We start from the raw sequence: 18,667 nt of genomic DNA, 5'->3' as shown, positions 1-18,667 counted from the left end.
GATTTGCATTTCTCTGATAGTGATATAGAACATTTTTTCGTGTGCCTATTGATCATTTGTATGTCTTCCTTGGAGAATTTCTTGTTTAGGTCTTCCGCCTATTTTTGGATTGGGTTTGTTGTTTTTTTCTTATTAAGTCGTATGAGCTGTTTATATATTCTGGAGATCAAGCCTTTGTTGGTTTCATTTGAAAAAATTTTCTCCCATTCCGTAGGTTGTCATTTTGTTTTACTTATGGTTTCCTTTGCTGTGCAGAAGCTTGTAAGTTTAATTAGGTCCCATTTGTTTATTCTTGCTTTTATTTCTATTGCTTGGGTAGACTGCCCTAGGAGAACATTTTTGAGATGTATGTCAGATAATGTTTTGCCTATATTTTCTTCTAGGTGGTTTATTGTATCTTGTCTTATGTTTAAGTCTTTGATCCATTTTGAGTTGATTTTTGTGTATGGTGTAAGGGAGTGTTCTAGCTTCATTGCTTTACATGCTGCTGTCCAGTTTTCCCAGCACCATTTGCTGAAGAGACTGTCTTTATTCCATTGTATATTCTTGCCTCCTTTGTTGAAGATGAGTTGACCAAAAGTTTGTGGGTTCATTTCTGGGCTCTCTATTCTGTTCCATTGGTCTATATGTCTGTTTTGGTACCAATACCATGCTGTCTTGATGACTGTAGCTCTATAGTATTGTCTGAAGTCTGGGAGAGTTATTCCTCCAGCCTCTTTCTTTCTCTTCAGTAATGCTTTGGCAATTCTAGATCTTTTGTGGTTCCATATAAATTTTATTATGATTTGTTCTAGTTCTGTGAAATATGTCTAGTTCGGTAATTTGATAGGGATTGCATTAAATCTGTAGATTGCCTTGGGCAGTGTGACCATTTTAACAATATTGATTCTTCCAATCCAAGAGCATGGAATATCTTTCCATTTTTTAAAGTCTTCTTTAATTTCCTTCATCAATGGTTTATAGTTTTCTGTGTATAATTCTTTCACCTCCTTGGTTAGATTTATTCCAAGGTATTTTATTACTTTGGCTGCTATTTTAAAGAGGATTGTTTCTTTACTTTCTTTTTCTGTTGATTCATCGTTAGTGTAAAGAAATGCAACTGATTTTTGAACATTAATCTTGTAACCTGCTACCTTGCTGAATTCTTCGATCAGCTCTAGTAGTTTTTGTGTGGACCTTTTAGGGTTTTCTATATATAGAAACATGTTGTCAGCATATAGTGACACTTTTATCTATTCTTTTCCAATTTGGATCCCTTTTATTTCTCTCTCCTGCCTAATACTGTGGCTAGGACTTCCAAGACTATGTTGAATGGGAGTGGTGATAGTGGGCAGCCTTGTCTTGTCCCAGATTTTAGTGGGAAGCTTTTGAGTTTTTCACCATTGAGAACTATGCTGGCTGTAGGTTTGTCATACATAGCTTTTATTATGTGTTGTTTTTGAAACACCTTTACTGTGGTAAGGTTCCTATACAGTAAACTACACATATTTCAGATGTACAATTTGATGAATTTTTATAGATGTATATACCCATGAATCCACCACCACAATCAATATAGCTAATATTTCCAACACTCCCCAAGAGGTGCAATTTTTGAATTCCCAACTTATCTCTTCCCACCTTCTCTAACCCCTGGTAACCATAAGTTTGTTCTCTGTGTCTGTGTGTTATAGTAAGGTTTTAAACAGGTACTGTAAGTCCTACTTTGTTTTTGTTTTTCAAAAAAGTTTCAGCTTTTTTAGGTCCTTTACACTTCTATATAAATTTTAAGATCAACTTGCTTATTTCCTTGAATTTAGAAAGGGATTATATTTGACACTTTGGATGAATTTAGAGAAAACTGCCATCTTAACAATATTGATTCTTCCAATCCATAAACACTTATTTATATCTTTGATTTCTCCAGTATTTTGTAGCTTTCAGTATACATGTCTTACATTTCTTTAGTTAAATTTATTCCTTAGTATTTTATTCTTTTTTGATGCTCTTTTGAAAGGCATTGCCTCTTAATTTCATTTTTGCATTTTTCATTTCTAGTATATAGAAATGCAACTGATGTCTCTATATTGCTCTTATATCCTGTGACCTTGATGAAATCCTCACCATTATTCTTATAGCATCAGCTTATTTTTTACTGCCAGTGTTTGATGGCAAAGAATACAATGACCCAGAACAATTTGGTGCCACTGCCTTGATTCATGCTAAGGCACCAGCAGTTTTACCCACTGTTGCTTTTGCACCAACCATGCAAGCGTCCACCAGCAGAAAAGGCAGTAATTTCAGTATTATCTTGATCCTGCAGACCCCATGAAGGTCTCGGGGATCCCCAAGGGTCCTCAGACAACACTTAGAGAACCACTGATCTAGATGATCTCTAGGTACCAGTCCAAGTCTGAAATGCTATCATTTTTTAGATCTAAGATAATTGTCGTTTACCTAACTTGTCTTAATAACATCTGCTTAAGTGGCTAATTTTCATGGAAGCCGATATTCCTTAGGCAATTGTTGCATGTGGAACATTGTATGAAGTCTTTTGAGAGAAATGTAAAGGAAATAGAACATTGGCCCTAATCTCAAGGAAATGGTACAAGTCTCTCTCAATATTCAGGTGTCTAGGAAAGGAAGCCCAGCAGTGCTGTAGGCCAATTACACTGGACCTCAGATTTGTGTTTTCTGTTCTAGGTAGCACTAAAATAAACAAAATGCTTACAGTGGAGATACAGCATGTGTTGAATATCAAGACTAGAAGTAAAACTAGATTAAAATCTATTATTCTTGACTAGTACAATTTAGTTTTATTTCATTTCCAAAAAACTGTAAATAAGACAAAGTAATAGAAAACTAATTTTCAAATTTTAAAAAAAATCATTAATTTTACACTGTAATTTACAACAGACCTTTGACTGGAAGCTTAAAGAAGCCACTTACCTACTATTTTTTCCTTCATTTGACTTACAGTACGGTGCTTATAGTTCACTGGCTAAATTTTCTGTATATTTTAGCTTCTTCCTGGAGAGGAAGAAAATACTGTTCATACAGTCAAGGTGAATAAATAGTTTCAAGACTTCATCTATGGGACTCAACACGTTCTGACATCCTTAATCCTTTTGGGTAGAAAGAGGAAGGCAAAAAGGACTAAAATACTCATTGTGGGGAAGAGTAAAACAGAAATTGGGAAAACAAAATTAATCATATAAAATAAAGTGAGGGGAGGATATAGCTCAGGTGGTAGAGCACATGCTTAGCATGCACAAGGTCCTAGGTTCAATCTCCAGTACCTCCTCTAAAGATAAAGAAATAAACCTAATTACCTCCCCCCTCCAATAAATAAATAAATAATAAACTGAACAATTTTTAAAAAAGAATCAGCATTTTGAAAAATAAAATAAAAAGAACGGAGGGTTTGAGGGTAGGCAAAGTAAGGGATAATGAAGCTGATAATAGTTTCAGAGAACCAGTTACAGACTGGAGCTCTGATATGAAAACAAATCATGCAATTTACGAGCTGGCAGAGAAGTTAGAGATGAGAAATATTGAACCAGAACTAGACGATTTGGCAGAGAAGGGAGAGCCCAGGCCCAAAGATTCTCAACAGGGCTAGAGCTGGAAGCCAGAGTTTCTTACTTCCCCTTCAGTATGGTCCACCCTTCCCTCTTCTGAAACTTTAGTGGGTCAGTTGTTAAAATGCACTTCATTCTTACATGAAGGATCACCATCTGGCTGGTGACTCAGACATCTTCAGCACGTCCTCCTCATTTACTTTATGCCTCCGCTATCGGGAATTGTGAAGATTGATTTCCTAATGAATTTCTGTTATTAAATTATTCAAAATCGTCTCACCCTTATTGTTTACTGTAACACATGAGCTTCAGCATCAATTCTATTCTTTTTTTCCCCAGAAGACACATATGGTATTATTGTCTTCATGCGGCATACCTTACCCATTTGGGTCATCATTTCCGTCTACACAAAGGATAATTGTGACCACATGACACACTTTACAATGAAGAATTAACCCCAGTTCTTTTTTTTTTTTTTCCCATGGAGGTACCGGGGATTGAACCCTATGTTAAATATGCCCTCTACCACTGAGCTATACCCTCCCTTCCTAACCCAAGTTCTTAATTTTAAACATTAAATCAGTAAATAAGTTGCATGCTTTCAAATATGCCATTGGCTTTTGCTTTTTCCTGCTTTCATCCCCTTCCTGATAAGTTTTTTGGGGCTACTACCTAAATCTGTATGTGGAAATCTCTGCCAGTTTATTTTGTTTTGTTCTGCTTTGTTTTCGCCTGCATGTTTCTTTTAAGTAAGTCCTAGCATGTACTACCATAGATTGCTGATTGAAAAAAACTATAACGTTTTTTCAATGGGTCTTGTCTCTTAATGGTGTGTCCAGGTGAGAGAACGTGCCTTCTCTAATTAGCTGTCTTTTCTCCATTCAGGAAAAGCCAGGGTTCATTCTTTCCAACGTAAATCTTCTCTCCATTTATGAATTCAATCTTAAAGGACCGACACATTCATCTGGCACTATTCTGTGCAGTTTTGATATTGAGTGCTTCTAACTGTTCTTTTGTAAATAAGTTTTATTCTTCTCCATCGAATGATGCTTTGGTTTTAGGCATACAAAAAAAGTAGAAGCCTACAGTCCCATGATTCTAGATCAGCATCCTTAGCAAAGTTATCAGAGAGAGACGTTTCTTTTCATTCCCAACCTTCAGGTGACTGACCCTATTGGAGATAATAAGCCCATATCCTGGATTTGGAACTTGGTTTTTAAACGATTTTTCTTTTATTTTCTTTCTTTCTTTCTTTTTTTTTTTTCTGGTGATCTCTCCTTCACCTGGTTGGTATTAACATCTGTGTATTTCAGTTTCTAAAAAGTTACAACCTTAGCAAAAACAGAAACACTGACCATTCAGTAGTGAAATATATGGGTAGCAGGTGGTAGCATCTCAAGGTTTCCAACCTAAGTGCAGAGGAGCTGGAGCTGTTTCTCAAAACCTGTCTCTTAACAGAAACTAACACTGAGGACCCGCGAAGGGTCAGGCCCGGTTCTGGGTGCTTTGCCTGGAATAATTCATTTCAGACTCGCATCAGCCGTGTGGCGTGGGTTGTCGTCCCTCGGCAGCTGTCGCTCAGGCACAGGGCACGCGCGCGAGTCACGCAGGGCACCGGGCAGCCGGTTCCAGAGCGCGCTCTTCCCCGCTGTGCCTCGCCGCCGCCTTCTGTTCCGTTCCCACGGAAGGTTGCTTACAGCTTCTTTAGAAACCATCACATCTGTTCTTCTGGGCACTCATTTCCGCGAGAATGGGGTCCTTTGTGCCTGTGGGGTCTGCCACCACCCTGCACCTGGTGACCTGGGTGACCCTCCTTCACAGTCTCACCGGAAAACAAACAAAAAGCAGAGACTGATAACCACCGGCCATGCAAAGAGCTCACATGTCCCGATACTTAATTCTGAGAAGCGCTTTCTAGGGATGGACTCTTCTGTTGTCCACAGTGACCCACTGAAGTCGCTGCCATCACCGTTTCCATTTTCTAGAGGAGGAAACTGAGAAGCCACGAGGTTAACCAATGTGCCAAGGCCACGTGCTCTGGAACACTCTGGAACACAGCAGAGCTGGGATTCGGTCCAACCCAGGAAGCCGAGCTTCGGGGCCACACCCTTGACTCCGCCAAGCCGCTTGCTTTCAGTAAAAGGAGTGCTTCTCCGTCCCCCGGGGTCGCTGAGGGCAGCCGGCGCCGGAGTCAAGAACATCTGTGGATTTCCTGCTCTGCCCCGCGTCTGCCGCGCTCTCCAAATCCTTGTGCTGGTCGGGGGTCGTGAGGAGCCGGTCAGAGGAAGAAGTGGATGGACAGGGTCGAAGCTGCGGGTTTTCTTTATTTGATTTGACTTCTACGAAAGCTCTGCCTCACTTCTGAAGCCATTAAAGCTAAGGAAAGAGCGAAACTCATTTCAGTCGCACAAAGTGATTTATTGGGTTTATTGTAACCAATTGGAGATTTGCAGCCAGAAAACATGTTCCCATGGAAAGACTGTGCTGGCCATTACAGGTTTTATTCCCATCTCAGTCTACTGTCAGAAGATGTAGAGCATCTGTACTACAGATTCGACTGTGTACCAACTTCTACATCCCAGCCCCTCCCCCAGAAAGAAAGAAAACTTCAGAACCTGACTTTCTGAAGACTGGTACCTGGTCCATCATGTCCAATTTCAAGTGACCCTTCAATAATCCTCACTGAGGGGAAGAGAACATTTTATTTACTTTGAGGTTTTCAGTTGTTACCGACTGTACTCATAAATGGCCCATGCCTTCCTCGGATGGGTGGGGTGACATGAAGGGGAAGTGGAGAAGCCTTCATCCCCACCGGATGGGCTGGAAGGAAACTTAGCACGAAGAAAAACGCACCACTGGTTTTATTTATCCCATTATTAAGACTCCATGACAGTAACAAAGATAATGTCCAAGTTATGGCATCCACATCTGGAAGGCATAAAAAGGGGTAAATTCATATTATCCTTTCTTTCATTGTCATGAAGAATTGGTACAGTTCAGTTTATGATTAGAAATTACAGCATTCAAAATAACTAACATTTATGCAGTGTGTGTTTAGTGTATGAATTATTTCGTAAGCACTGTCCCACGTGAGCATCCCCAGATGGACACTGTACCACTGTGGCAGGTCTGAGGACCACCCCACATAGCAAATACAGGAATGAGATCTACAGTGGGTAAGTGACTTATCCACAGTCACAGTTAGTGACAGGTAAATCTTGTACTTGAACTTTTATGAATTGACAGTCTAACTTGGGTTTAGGGAAAGAACCTCCTTAGTTCATAGCACCAAGCTGGTGAGGCCTAGGACATGAGGCTACAACATGAGGGTCAAGCATCCCAGTTAGGTCGTCACCTGCTCTTGGACTGCACCTTTCTGCATGGATGCCTTTAGGGGATATTGGGGTGAAAGGGATGCAGGCTGCATGGCCCCAAACCATTCTGATGTGTATTTCTTGTGTCTGTATTAAAACTATTTTCTGCTCTTGCTGAACCATCTGGCTGTTAGCTATCTATCTATCTCTGTTTTTTGGCTGATCATGGTATCCCTAGAGCAGTGGTTCTTGAAGTGTGGTTGGTTGGCCATCCTCATCACCTGGGACTCATTAGAAATGCAGATTCTCAGGCCCCATCTCTGACCTACTGAATCAGAAACTCTGGGGGTGGGGTCCAGTGATGTGGTTTAAGAAGCCCTCCAGATGGTTCCAGCACTGCTAAAAGAGTGATTCACAACCTTGGCTGTACATTGGAATCACCTGGGAGCTTTAAAAACTACTGGGCTTGTGTCCCAAGTCCAGAGATTCTGATTTAATTGGCCCAGGATGGGGTTTTCAGTCTCAGCACTATTGATATTTGGGGCTGGATAATTGTTCATCAGAGGGCCTGGCCTGTGCATTGCAAGATGTTTACCAACATCCCTGGCCTCTTCTTACCCACTAGAGCCTCCCAACAAGTCGTAATAACCAAAAATGTCTCCAGATGTTGCCAAATGTCCCTGGCGGACAGAATCACCCCCGATGAAGAGCTCTTGTCTCAGGGAATGGCCTGGACACTGGGATTTTCAAACGCTCCCTCAGTCATTCTAATGTACAGCCAAGTCTGAGAACTGTTACACTGGAGGGTTCCTACTAACGATCAGCTTTGGATGTACAAGGGACAAAAAACAGAACAACTGAAAAAGAACAATAAAACTGGGTGTAAAGTGGAAACAACTCAACCTGTAGGGAAGGCTCAGGCAGCTTGCCCATGAGTAAAGCATGCGAGATTTAGGGTATAAATTTCACATCAACCATTTGACACCTTACGTTTTTGCTTACTTTCTGGTTGTCAGATGTGTCTTGGAAAACTGACACCAATAGGTACATCGCACAGATCTAAAAGGTCCCAACCAAGTAGACACTGCTTTGTACTAAATATAGTGGTGGCCAGACATCCTGCTTTGGGATCGAGTCATTCTGAAAACAGGATGCTTGTCAGTGTATCGTGTGAGACAAGTCCTTATGTAAATCTATTTTGATTAAAAAATATATACAGCCTGTCAACTTCATGATGCTGATTTTGACAGAATCCAAATCAGCCACACAAATACAGAATTTCATCCTTAATTTGTGCCATTTATTATACTTGAGTTTTCAGGTGGAGATCAGGAACTTTAGTTTCAACTGAAGAAAAGTCCCCTAGGCTAGGATCATGGCAAGTGTCCTAGAGCAAACTCCACCCTCAGCAGGTTGCCCTGTGCTGCCTCGGTTGCTTTGTGTGTCCCTCTAGCATCCACTTGAGAGCTTGACTGAACCACAGGAGGGGCGTCACCTCCAGGTGCCTGCTCTGTAGCTCTTAGCAAGCTGGACAGTCTCATCACTGCACCAAATGAGGAGTCTCCAGGCAGAGTTTGGCAGCCCCTTTTCTCGCAGATTCTTGATAGAACTGTAGTCTCCCACCTCCTCCAATAACTAGTTGGCAGGTGCATTGTTTGTTTCAACATAAGAGTAGAAACACTACTTTCGGATATTGTTAAATGACTTTAAAATAGAAAGTAAATTATAAGATGAATGTGTTTTCTGGGGAAAAATTTGTCTTAGTCTAATTTCAAAGTGTGAAAATATTTCCCAATATTAATGAGCTGAACTCATTAATTCATTCAGCACTTACTATGTACTAGGGACTCTGTAATGCCCTTGGAAGTTATAAATATGAGGGTTACATAATAGCACAGACCCTTTCATGGCAATAATAAGCTGTTACTGCTCCAAGGTGCCAGATTACCCTTAAACTAATCTGACTTGTTAGTTTATCAGACTAGCTTGGTTTTTCTTCCACTGAATTGATAATAGCTTGTTAACATTAGTGAAATCAACTAAGTTCTTCTGCCATGGTCTGGTTATGCTAAACAGTTCTTTATCTTTTCCTATTCCACTCTAAATTGTTTCCTCCACATGCTTTTAAAAATCAAAACCTTTTCTTTAGGCAATAGAAAAGAAATCTGCTTCCCAGAAACCTGCTCTAGGAAAAAAGATCATAAAAGATGGTTAAAAGGTATTATTTCCATATATTCTCAGTTGTTCAAAAAAAAAAAAAAGGATCTGCTTTTATGTACACAAGAGGTTTTCTAAAAGAAAACACAATTTACAATTAACAGTGGTTGCCCTGGGGCAGGGAATTAAGGGGCTTTGAATGGAAGGCAGACTTGCTTTTCATTATATAAGTTTTTATACAGCCTAATCTTTATTATTTTATATATTGTATTTCCCATTTTTAAACACTAATAAATAACAGAAAGGATGCATTTCCAGTAATCTTTCATTAGCTCCAAAATGCCTCTTCCAAATAAGAGAAAAACAAATGAGCTCTACTCTATGCCTCTTTGATGCCTTCCTATTGTATATGTTTTCTTGTTAAGACAGAGTGAGCTGAAAAGAGTCTTTGAATCTGATTACTCCAACATTGTTTCCATGAAAGAGGTTAACAAGCAAGTCCTGCTTAAGATTGGGTAGTTAAGCAGGGCCTCTTTGAGAAAGCCGGCTTTAATCAGAAAGAGGCGAAGTTGCCTGCAGGCAGGGACCTAATTTCCTGCTGGCAGCATGAGAACAGTTACTGTCCACACATCCCTTCAGAATGAAGCGGACATAGGTCAGGGAGGTCTACACCGTGATTGTACCTAAAAATTGCCCCCAATGATTTCTTTCATTCTCCTTTGTGTATAATTCCCAAGAAGAATCAATGCTGGCAAAGAAGAAGAAAAAGAACAATAAAAATAACCAAACACCTATTTGTGTCAAAGAAAGACAATTCTATGATCACCAATTTCATAATAACTTCCCCAGAGTCCTTCCATTACACCTACTCCTAATTAAAAGTTTAAGCAAACATGAAAAAGGAAAAAAAAATTTCAATTGAGATTGCAAAGACCTGAAACAACACATATTTAGTTGTGGGTTTTCTAGATCATTTTTCTTAGCACTTGTTACTTAGACCTTCACAGGATTTCAGAGTCTCCCTTGTTAAGCCAGAAACACCCTTTTCTTTTCTCTCACTATTGGATGAGTGAATTGGGAAATCCATCCATGTGGATTTCAGGATCCTCTGTCTCCGGAAATGAACCATAACTGGTTGTTCAACTGTTGCAAAGAACATCCTGCAACAATCCCAACACATTTTAATTACATCTTTCTAGTCTTTAGTGGAGAATTACAGTTCTGGAACAAAATACTAAACTCTCATTTTATAAAAAGTAATTTTTCAAGTTTTCTTTTCTTTATAGAGGGTGATTCATCCCAGAAATAATGTTTTATGTCTTTACTTGCATCAAACATTAATAACTAGCAATCAGCAGTGGTATAACTATTTTTTAGTTTCATGAAAACTGTCAGAGTTTAGGGCAGCGTTTTTGTGAAGAGCCCACTGGTTGTCCTTGGACAAAAGTTTATGTGGAAATTCTGAGAAGACACCAACCATGACTGGTTAGAGTGAGAGAAAAAAGAGGCAGAATTGGATTGAAGAAAAAGGTCTTTTAGAAGAATTACTCAAAAGAAAAGGAAATATGTTTGAAAGGCAAAAAGAGAGAACATCTGAAATTAAGTCATAAAGGGTCTTAGCCATAAAAATACAATTCTAGAGAGTCCTGTGTTACTAAATTCTCAAAATGTATAGATTCTGATTTTCTGTTTCTGGGGTACTGATTTTCTCATCCTTTTTCCATGGACTCACGTTAATGAGCACGTCGACTATGGAAATAAACCTCATGCAACCTTTAGACACGGCAGAATGAAATTGGAAGGTCAACTTAGAGTTACTATGGCAATAGGCACTTTGCAAAAAAAGACAGCCAGAGAAATTTGTCAAGTTAGTACAGTATTATTTCCTATTAAGTAGAGTAAGTTTAAATTCTAAGTCACTGAGCAAAAATGAGAAAGGAAATCAATACCATTGTACTCTTGAAAAGGCATCATATATTCAGCAGGGACTTCCTTCGATCTTTTAGGTAACTGAGTTATTATTTAAGTCCATGATTCTAGTGCAATACCTAATTAGGTAAATAATCAGCAACTCACAGAAGATTAACGTTCTTGCTACTTACCACAGCCACTGGAGGGTACTCACCCTCTCCTTGGAAAAACAAATTTAAATTGTCAACATGGAAGAATTGATGTTCCTGCAAATGCTACAAACAGATCACAGTAACCACATTTTCCTCTACGATAAGGGAATTCTGAGCCCAAATCAAGATAGGTTACTGGTATCACACCTGCAGAAGCAGTGGCAGCCCGTTAAGCATGGAGGAAAAGTAAGTTCCAAGTGGCTTTAGGTGATAACCACCTGGCAAAGTCAGTACCTCCTAAACCACGTTTTCCTGGTGTTCTCCCTAACACCTTGTTCGGAGATTTGGCTCTTTGTCAGGAGTTAATAGAATCTCCCAATGGCACGAGTTGAAAATGACTCACGTTACTCATGGTTTCCTAAGAATTGATCAGAAATGACTGCCTGCTTCTTGGTTAAGCTGTCATCCAAACCCCCAACTGTTGCTCCTCTTTGCCGGAGAGCCCATGGGGCATGGGAGAGGGAGGGAGAGGGAAAGAGGAAGGAAGAGAGAGAGAGAGAGAGACAGAGAGAGACAGAGAGAGGTGGGGTTGTTAGTTTTTATGGGCTCTAACTTCATATGCTAACAAGTGGGAGGACTATTCCAACTACTTTGGGGAAGGGGCTCGGATTCCCAGGAATTGGGCCGTCGCCTACTTTTTGGCCTTTTGTGGTCAGCCTTGAAACTGTTGTGACTGGCATGGCACCTGGAGAAGTACCATTTAACATGCTATTATATTTTAATGAGCGTATATTGAAGCTTAAGGTCTACTGGGAGTTGCATCTTCTGCATCTTGGTGCTGATTGCTGTGTCATTCTTTTAATGATTGTGCCCTACCCTCTTCTTTCCTATCTCAATGCTCCACATCTTTCAGGATTAAAAAATTGCTGAGAATTTAAAATATGAAAAAAAAATTAATGGTGATAATACTCTACTGCTACCACACTAACTGAAAAGGATGATGAATGATAAAACGTAGATGTTCAGAAGCCTGATTAGAAGTGTAAACGTCGGTGTATCCTGTGCTTGCCATTTCTTACTCGCTGTCTCCTTTTTCAGCTGCTGGCTGGCCGCTGGCCTTTTGATCACAATGACTTTGGCGTATTTCTCTGCAAGTTGTTCCCCTTTTTGCAGAAGTCCTCAGTGGGGATCACCGTCCTCAACCTCTGTGCGCTCAGCGTTGACAGGTAACCTGGTTCTTGCCCTCCATTGTTTTGTTGGGTTTAGAAAAGCATTTTTCTCAGAATGAAGTCAAGGAGCCTTGAGATTTGGTGCCGAGGACAGTTGCTCATTAGTTCCAAGTAATTAAAATATGAACAATCTTGCTCTACTGTTTAGATTTGCTTTATGCAGTTGCTGGTTACTAGCCATCTTTGGTTCAGGCAATTTGTGTCTAGAGCATTTCGCCAACTATATCCATCCGGCATCTCTGTGGCAACAAAGGAAAAATGAACATGTTAGATGGAGTGAACTTTGAAAAAGGAAATTCTAGGACATCCATATCCTGTATTTTCAATGGTAGATTTCTCATTTTAAAAAAAAGAAGAAAACTATTCAATCATATTTATAACGCTGACTACTTAAACTGAGTGGTGAGAGCTCAGTATTGTAATGTTCTCTATGCTTTTTTGAATATGTGAAATGCTTCCTAATTTTTAAAAAGTGGACAACACAAGTACCCCTTGATCCAGCTCTGAAAAACCCATCAAGTGTCTCTAAGTCTTTCCAGAATTCTCCTCACAAGTGGATGTCAAGACTTCTCTAAATAAGTCCTTCTGAATTCCATGAGCTTCTAGATGGTTCTTTGTATACCTCCTAATTTTTGTAGCAGGAATGATAAAAAATGAAGCTAGGAACTCTAACGCATTTTGTAGTGCTCTTTTATATTGAATATAATCCTTTGCAAATACTGTTTAATGTCCTATTTAACGGTTTACCTACAGTTTAGAAGAGGTGTTCACTTTTCCTTTCACACTCTGACAATCACTTTATTAGAGCACTTGAGTCCCATAATTATAGATATAAAGACCCATTTTATTAAAGAAAATTTAAGTCTTTACAGACATTCTGTTATTTATCACTTACAATTAATTTTCAGGACCAAAACTGTTATAGTTAAAACATAAAAACACTCATCCCTTGGGTAGTAGAAAATTATAATGGTATCCTTGTTGTAAATGTGTGATTCTAATGATTGTGAAACAGCAAAATGGTTAGTAGTGTTATTAAAGATATATTTATTGCTGAAATTAAAACAAAAATAATTCCATTAGCAGTTTAAACTGTAGTGATGCTGTTGACAGAAATGCCACCACCGCAGTGGTAAACACAAAGAAATAATTTCATCACCTATTAGTAAGGATTCTCAGTGATTCCCAGGAAAACCTGACGTCTACATAGGTTTCTTTTGCATCAAATCAGATGTTCAGGGCTGTTGCATAAAAACATTTACATATCGTAGGTGGCCATGAATCACTTCCACTTGACAGATAATAAACTATGTTACTTGTGGCCATGCCCTAAAAAAAAAAAAAAAAAGGAAATCTTTTATAATCTGGATTTTATTCATTAACAACTTCACACTGCTTTTCTCACCCTAGCACCCCAATAGCGTCATTTCTTCTTGTAGCCAAAGTATTGTATTATCTAAAAATCAAAGCCATTAAATTACATCTATTACATTACTAACACATGTAAAAATGTTTTCCTGCATTTATCAAATTGTATATTTAGAGATGTAACTATGTATTCTCATTACAATATCCAATTAAAATTTTTAATTATAATATACCTTTAAAATCCATGTGAGGAGAAGAAATAAAATAATTATGACAGGGGTAGGGTGTAGCTCAGTGGTAGAGTGCAGGCTTACCATGCACAAGGTCCTGGGTTCAATCCCCACTACCTCCACCAAAAAAAAATAATAATTAATTAATTAATTAATTTAAAAATAAATAAGTAAACCTAATTACCCCTCCCAAAAAAAAAACAAAAAAGAAAATAATCATGACAATTTTAAAAAGAATTCTGTTTCCTATATGCATGGTCTTCCTATGATATTTTTAAATGTTATAAAGCTACAGTTTTAAAACAGTGTGGTCCACGCACATAAATACACTGCCATGTCAATGGGAAAGACAAACAGGTGTTAGAGTGTACAGGAACAGAGTATAGGCTGAAATCACTTTCATTGTAATGAGGAAGGGAAAGATTCATCAATAAATAGTGCTATTTACCATGTGGAGGGAAAAACGTGTTAAACTCTTATCTTGTACTATATATCAAAAATAATAATGTTTATAATTGTTACCATTTATTGTGCATTAGTATGTACCAGACCCCATTAAACATACTTTCCAGGCATTATTTTATCGTTATAGCAACACCTGTGATAATTGGTGCATAATTGTTCCCTTTTTACAGACGAAGAAGCTGAGGTTGAAAGAAGTTAATCAAGGCTACTCAGCTTCTAAGTTCTGGAGCCAGTAATCAAATAAAAGTTGCCTGTGTTCCTACCCGCTATGCTCAAGCATGCAAAAACTCAAACTGTAAAGCAATAGAAGAAAATAGACTACTATCTTTTTGATTTCTAGAAAAAAGAAGACTTTTTGAACTTAAAAAGGATGGTAGAAATTCTGAATGAAACTATACATGTATTTTGGGACATGGAATTTTAAAACATTAAGATCAAACATTCATAAAATTAGAAAACAAAGCAAGAGATTGGGGAAAATATTTGCAGCAAAACTACAACCTGTTAATATTCATGGTATTTAAAGAGGTCACACAAATAGTAATTAAATCTTAAGACTTCCTTATAAAAAGGGCATGAAGGGGGTTATAGCTCAATGGTAGATCGCATGCTTACACGCACAAGGTCCTGGGTTCTATCCCCACTACCTCCATTAAAAAGAGGGAGACATGAATATAAAAATCACCAAAGAAGAAATCAAAATGACTAATTAACATATGAATAATGTTCATATAATCAAAGAAATTCATATTAAAAAGCATGTTTTTCAATATCTGGTGGTGGTAGAGATTGGAACAGCCCTTCCAGAAAGTAAAGTTCTACATATGTGTTTGCCTTCTGACCCAGTAATTACAGTTTTTAGGATCAATTCTAAGGAAACAATCCAAAATTTGAACAAAGAATTCTTGTGCAAAGATGTTCTACAAGTTCATTTACAGAAAACGTTGAAAGCAACCTTGTATTAATTAGGGAAATGGATAAGGATGTTAAATATAATTTGTATGTATGGGTATATGAATTTAAAATTCCTTGAAAGAAATTGTTAAGTATTATCAGTAGTTTTGTCAAGGGATGGAGTGATGGGTTTTTGTAACCTTCTACGAGCAGAAAAAAATTTCTGCAAGTTTGTTTACTTCTATTATCCAGTACCCATTTTCCTTATTTACTTTATGCCATTCTGTACATTTTATTTTTCTCATTTTCCCAGCTCATTCCTATGACCTTTATTTTATATTAGCACTAATTTTCTATGTCTGGTCAGTTCTCAAACACAAGCACATACAGCACATTGACGTGAATACAAAGGCCTGTGTCCGGGGAGAAAAATACATGTATGTGCCTAGCTCAGAGTTACTTCCATGCCTACCTACTTTTGCCTTTACAAGAGTGCCATCAAATTTGGGGAAATATCATGTTATTAAACAATTAAACTCGATCCCAAAGATTACGTAAAAACTAGGATGATAATGAGTTTTAGAAAAGAGTCACTCAGCATTCTAAAAGAACTGCGCCTCTGGGGAAACATCTAACTGAACCCAGACAAGAACCCAGGCAGAAAAACAAGAGTGAGGAACAGAAGGATAAAGACACTGCAGTTGCTTGGCTCCTATAAATAGTAAAATGTATTTTAAGGCAGCCAGGTATAGTCCCCTGAGAAGAGAGCCATTGATGAAAAGGAGGAAAGGATTTGCTTGGTTTGATAAGCAGTACTTGCAACTTTTCTTCCCTGCAGTACATGTTCAAAATCTAGAGTAGCTGCTCTACATCGTGTGACATGGCCTGGGACAGTGGTCCCTTTTGTAGTTCATATGAATCTATTCAATACATTTTTTCTTTTTTTCTCCTCTTAACGGAGGCACTGGGGATTGACCTCAGGACTTTGTGCATGCCAAGCATGCAGTGCAGTCTACCCCTGAGCTATACCTCTGACCCCCAATACATTTTTTCTTGATGAAAAATACTATAGGGCACTATATCATGAATTATCCCTGAATTGGAAAGCATAATTCATAATTTAATTCAACAGAGAGACTTGTTGGGAATGGTATGATGGACAGACATGAAAAATAAGTCTCGGTTGTTTTCCTGTAGGAGTCTCCATGGTTGTGAAGACATTGACCTGGGAATGAGGGAGAATGAAATGTATTGTAGAGGTGTTCAGGGGGTGGATTTCCCAAACCACCTACATCATCAAAACCCTCCATTCCTTCACTAGCTCACATGTTCCACCCCACTATCCTCCTTGGGTTAATCTCAGAGGACTGTCTTGCTGAACTTCAGTCTCCCCAGTATAAGCCACCCCTGTGAGCAGGGGAGAGCGGTAGTGGGCAGGGAGGAGACAATCGGACTGGAAGTGGGGGCATTAGGTCATAAATTCCAATCTCTGGAGTAGATTGACCTCACCCATACGATGTCCTCCCCTCTCTCAGGCATGGAGAAAAACTAACTAAATGTTCGATCACAAATGATCAGTTATGTATCTAATGAAATATTCTTGGTTTGGGAAAAAAAAGAAAAAAAAAAGAATGCCAAGCATCTTTTCATTAAGATTTGCTCCCAGTTTTAGATCAAGGAGATGAACCATTTTAATATTCCACTTTCACAAAAATCTGCCTTAATCCAGGAGGTTTTTTCTTGGTAGTAAATTCATTGTCATTGCCTGGGGCCTTTATTAATTTTGCGTTTCATTGGGTACTGACTCCCAACTTTGGGACCTTTAATGAGGGAATCTATTTTAACATTCCTATTTCAAAAGCTTTCACACTAGAGAATGAATCATTCACACTTAATTCCTGAAGTTTCTAGATACCATTTGCTTTGAGTCTTGATTCAGTTGCACTGTATTCTACTAAAAATAAGAGAATCCCTTTTTTAAAAAAATTAAGCAAGGAGTAAAAAGAGGGAAATTGGAACCTGTTACAAAACAATTTCCAACTTGGGAATCCCTGCTTTCATTTTATGGGCTGAATCAAATTATGGGTCAGGAAGAGCTCCCAGGATTTTTTTGTATTTTCTTTCAAATGTGATACTTATCGCTTATTTCAGAGTTGTTGTATTTGAGGGAAAATAAAAAGTATCTGTACATCCAAGTTCTGTACAGTTTATTACCTCATTGATTGCTCAGTGAATACGAATACTGTGGCATCAAAGAAAAGGTCTAGTTTCCTCTTTAGGCTTTTAATCTGAATAAAGAAAACACGGCAGAGAAAGCACATCACTTGTACCGGAACGGATGACCTTTCATTGCTCATTTCAGCTATGGACTTGTCTCAGTTGAACCTTTTCACTAATTCCTCCTCAGTTCTAACTTTCATTTATTGTTAATTCACATTGCTAGTCCCTTAAGAATAAGATAAACAGGAATTTCAGAAAAAGACTGGGGAAATTTGGAAAAAGATTTTCACTGCTATCCAAGCTTCATCAGTGAAATAATTTTGTTTAATGCTGAAGCAGTATACTTCTAACATGAATGAATTTTTCCCAGCAAAATATGAATAACTAGCCATTACCAATAATTCAAATATCCCATAAGGGACAAGCTTTAATGGCACTTTGAGTTTGTTTCAGGAGGAAAAAAGGGGGGCAGGGACTGGAAAGAGGGATTCAATGCTATTCTTTGTAAGTTTAACAGTCATATTTAAAGTGGAAAATGATGTGAGTCAGACCAGTAAAAAGGTCTGGGTACAGCTCAAAATTGTAGTTAAAAGTTGCCTGGGGAAGGAGACTGTAAAAAGATAAAACACTTTTAACAACTACTCCAGATGGCATGTAACTAGATATCTGCAAAGAGCCATTAATAGGGCAACTTTGTTTGATTTGCCCCAAACTCAAAGCCATGTCAGTCCTTTATCCCTTGTTTCAAGTAATTGGTCAGCGGCCTCTGTGATATTCTCAAAGGTGTATCCTAATTCAAGAAGCATGGAAGTGATTTTTCTGAAAGACTTCAGTTTTATGTAGACGTGGGCTTGGTTTCTCCTAATTCTCCTGGTGTTAGGATTTTCCTTTCACGCTGGGTGTAGGGCAACTCGGGGTCTCATCTTGGGATCTGTTCCCTGTCACACATAGTTACTCATTCTTTTATCCTTAACGCTGTGGTCAAGATCAGGTGACTGGTTCATTTTGCCACCTCATTTTTCTTTGATAACAAACAACCCCCAAACAGTGGTTTAAAGCAACCATCATTTTCTTATGATCTGACCATGTTGTAGGGCAGGAATCTGAGCAGTTCTTCTGCTCCTGGTCACTTGGACTGGGGTCTCATGGTGAATTTCAGCTGAGCTT

At 38.5% G+C, this 18,667-nt stretch overlaps 1 protein-coding gene across 1 annotated transcript in view; it reads left to right on the top strand.

Annotated features, from left to right (window-relative positions):
* The window catches only part of EDNRA (endothelin receptor type A), a 62,536-nt gene that overhangs the window by 25,443 nt on the left and 18,426 nt on the right, over nucleotides 1-18,667 (top strand). The window contains exon 3 of the mRNA XM_006209930.4: nucleotides 12,193-12,320. Coding sequence (XP_006209992.1) covers nucleotides 12,193-12,320 — 128 coding nt within the window. The remainder of the gene's footprint in view (nucleotides 1-12,192; nucleotides 12,321-18,667) is intronic.

The sequence above is a fragment of the Vicugna pacos genome, chromosome 2 (genome assembly GCF_048564905.1).
Source record: "Vicugna pacos chromosome 2, VicPac4, whole genome shotgun sequence".
NCBI lineage: Eukaryota > Metazoa > Chordata > Mammalia > Artiodactyla > Camelidae > Vicugna > Vicugna pacos.
The sequence above is the reverse complement of the archived record's forward strand: the minus strand, read 5'-3'. Positions and strand labels throughout refer to the sequence as shown.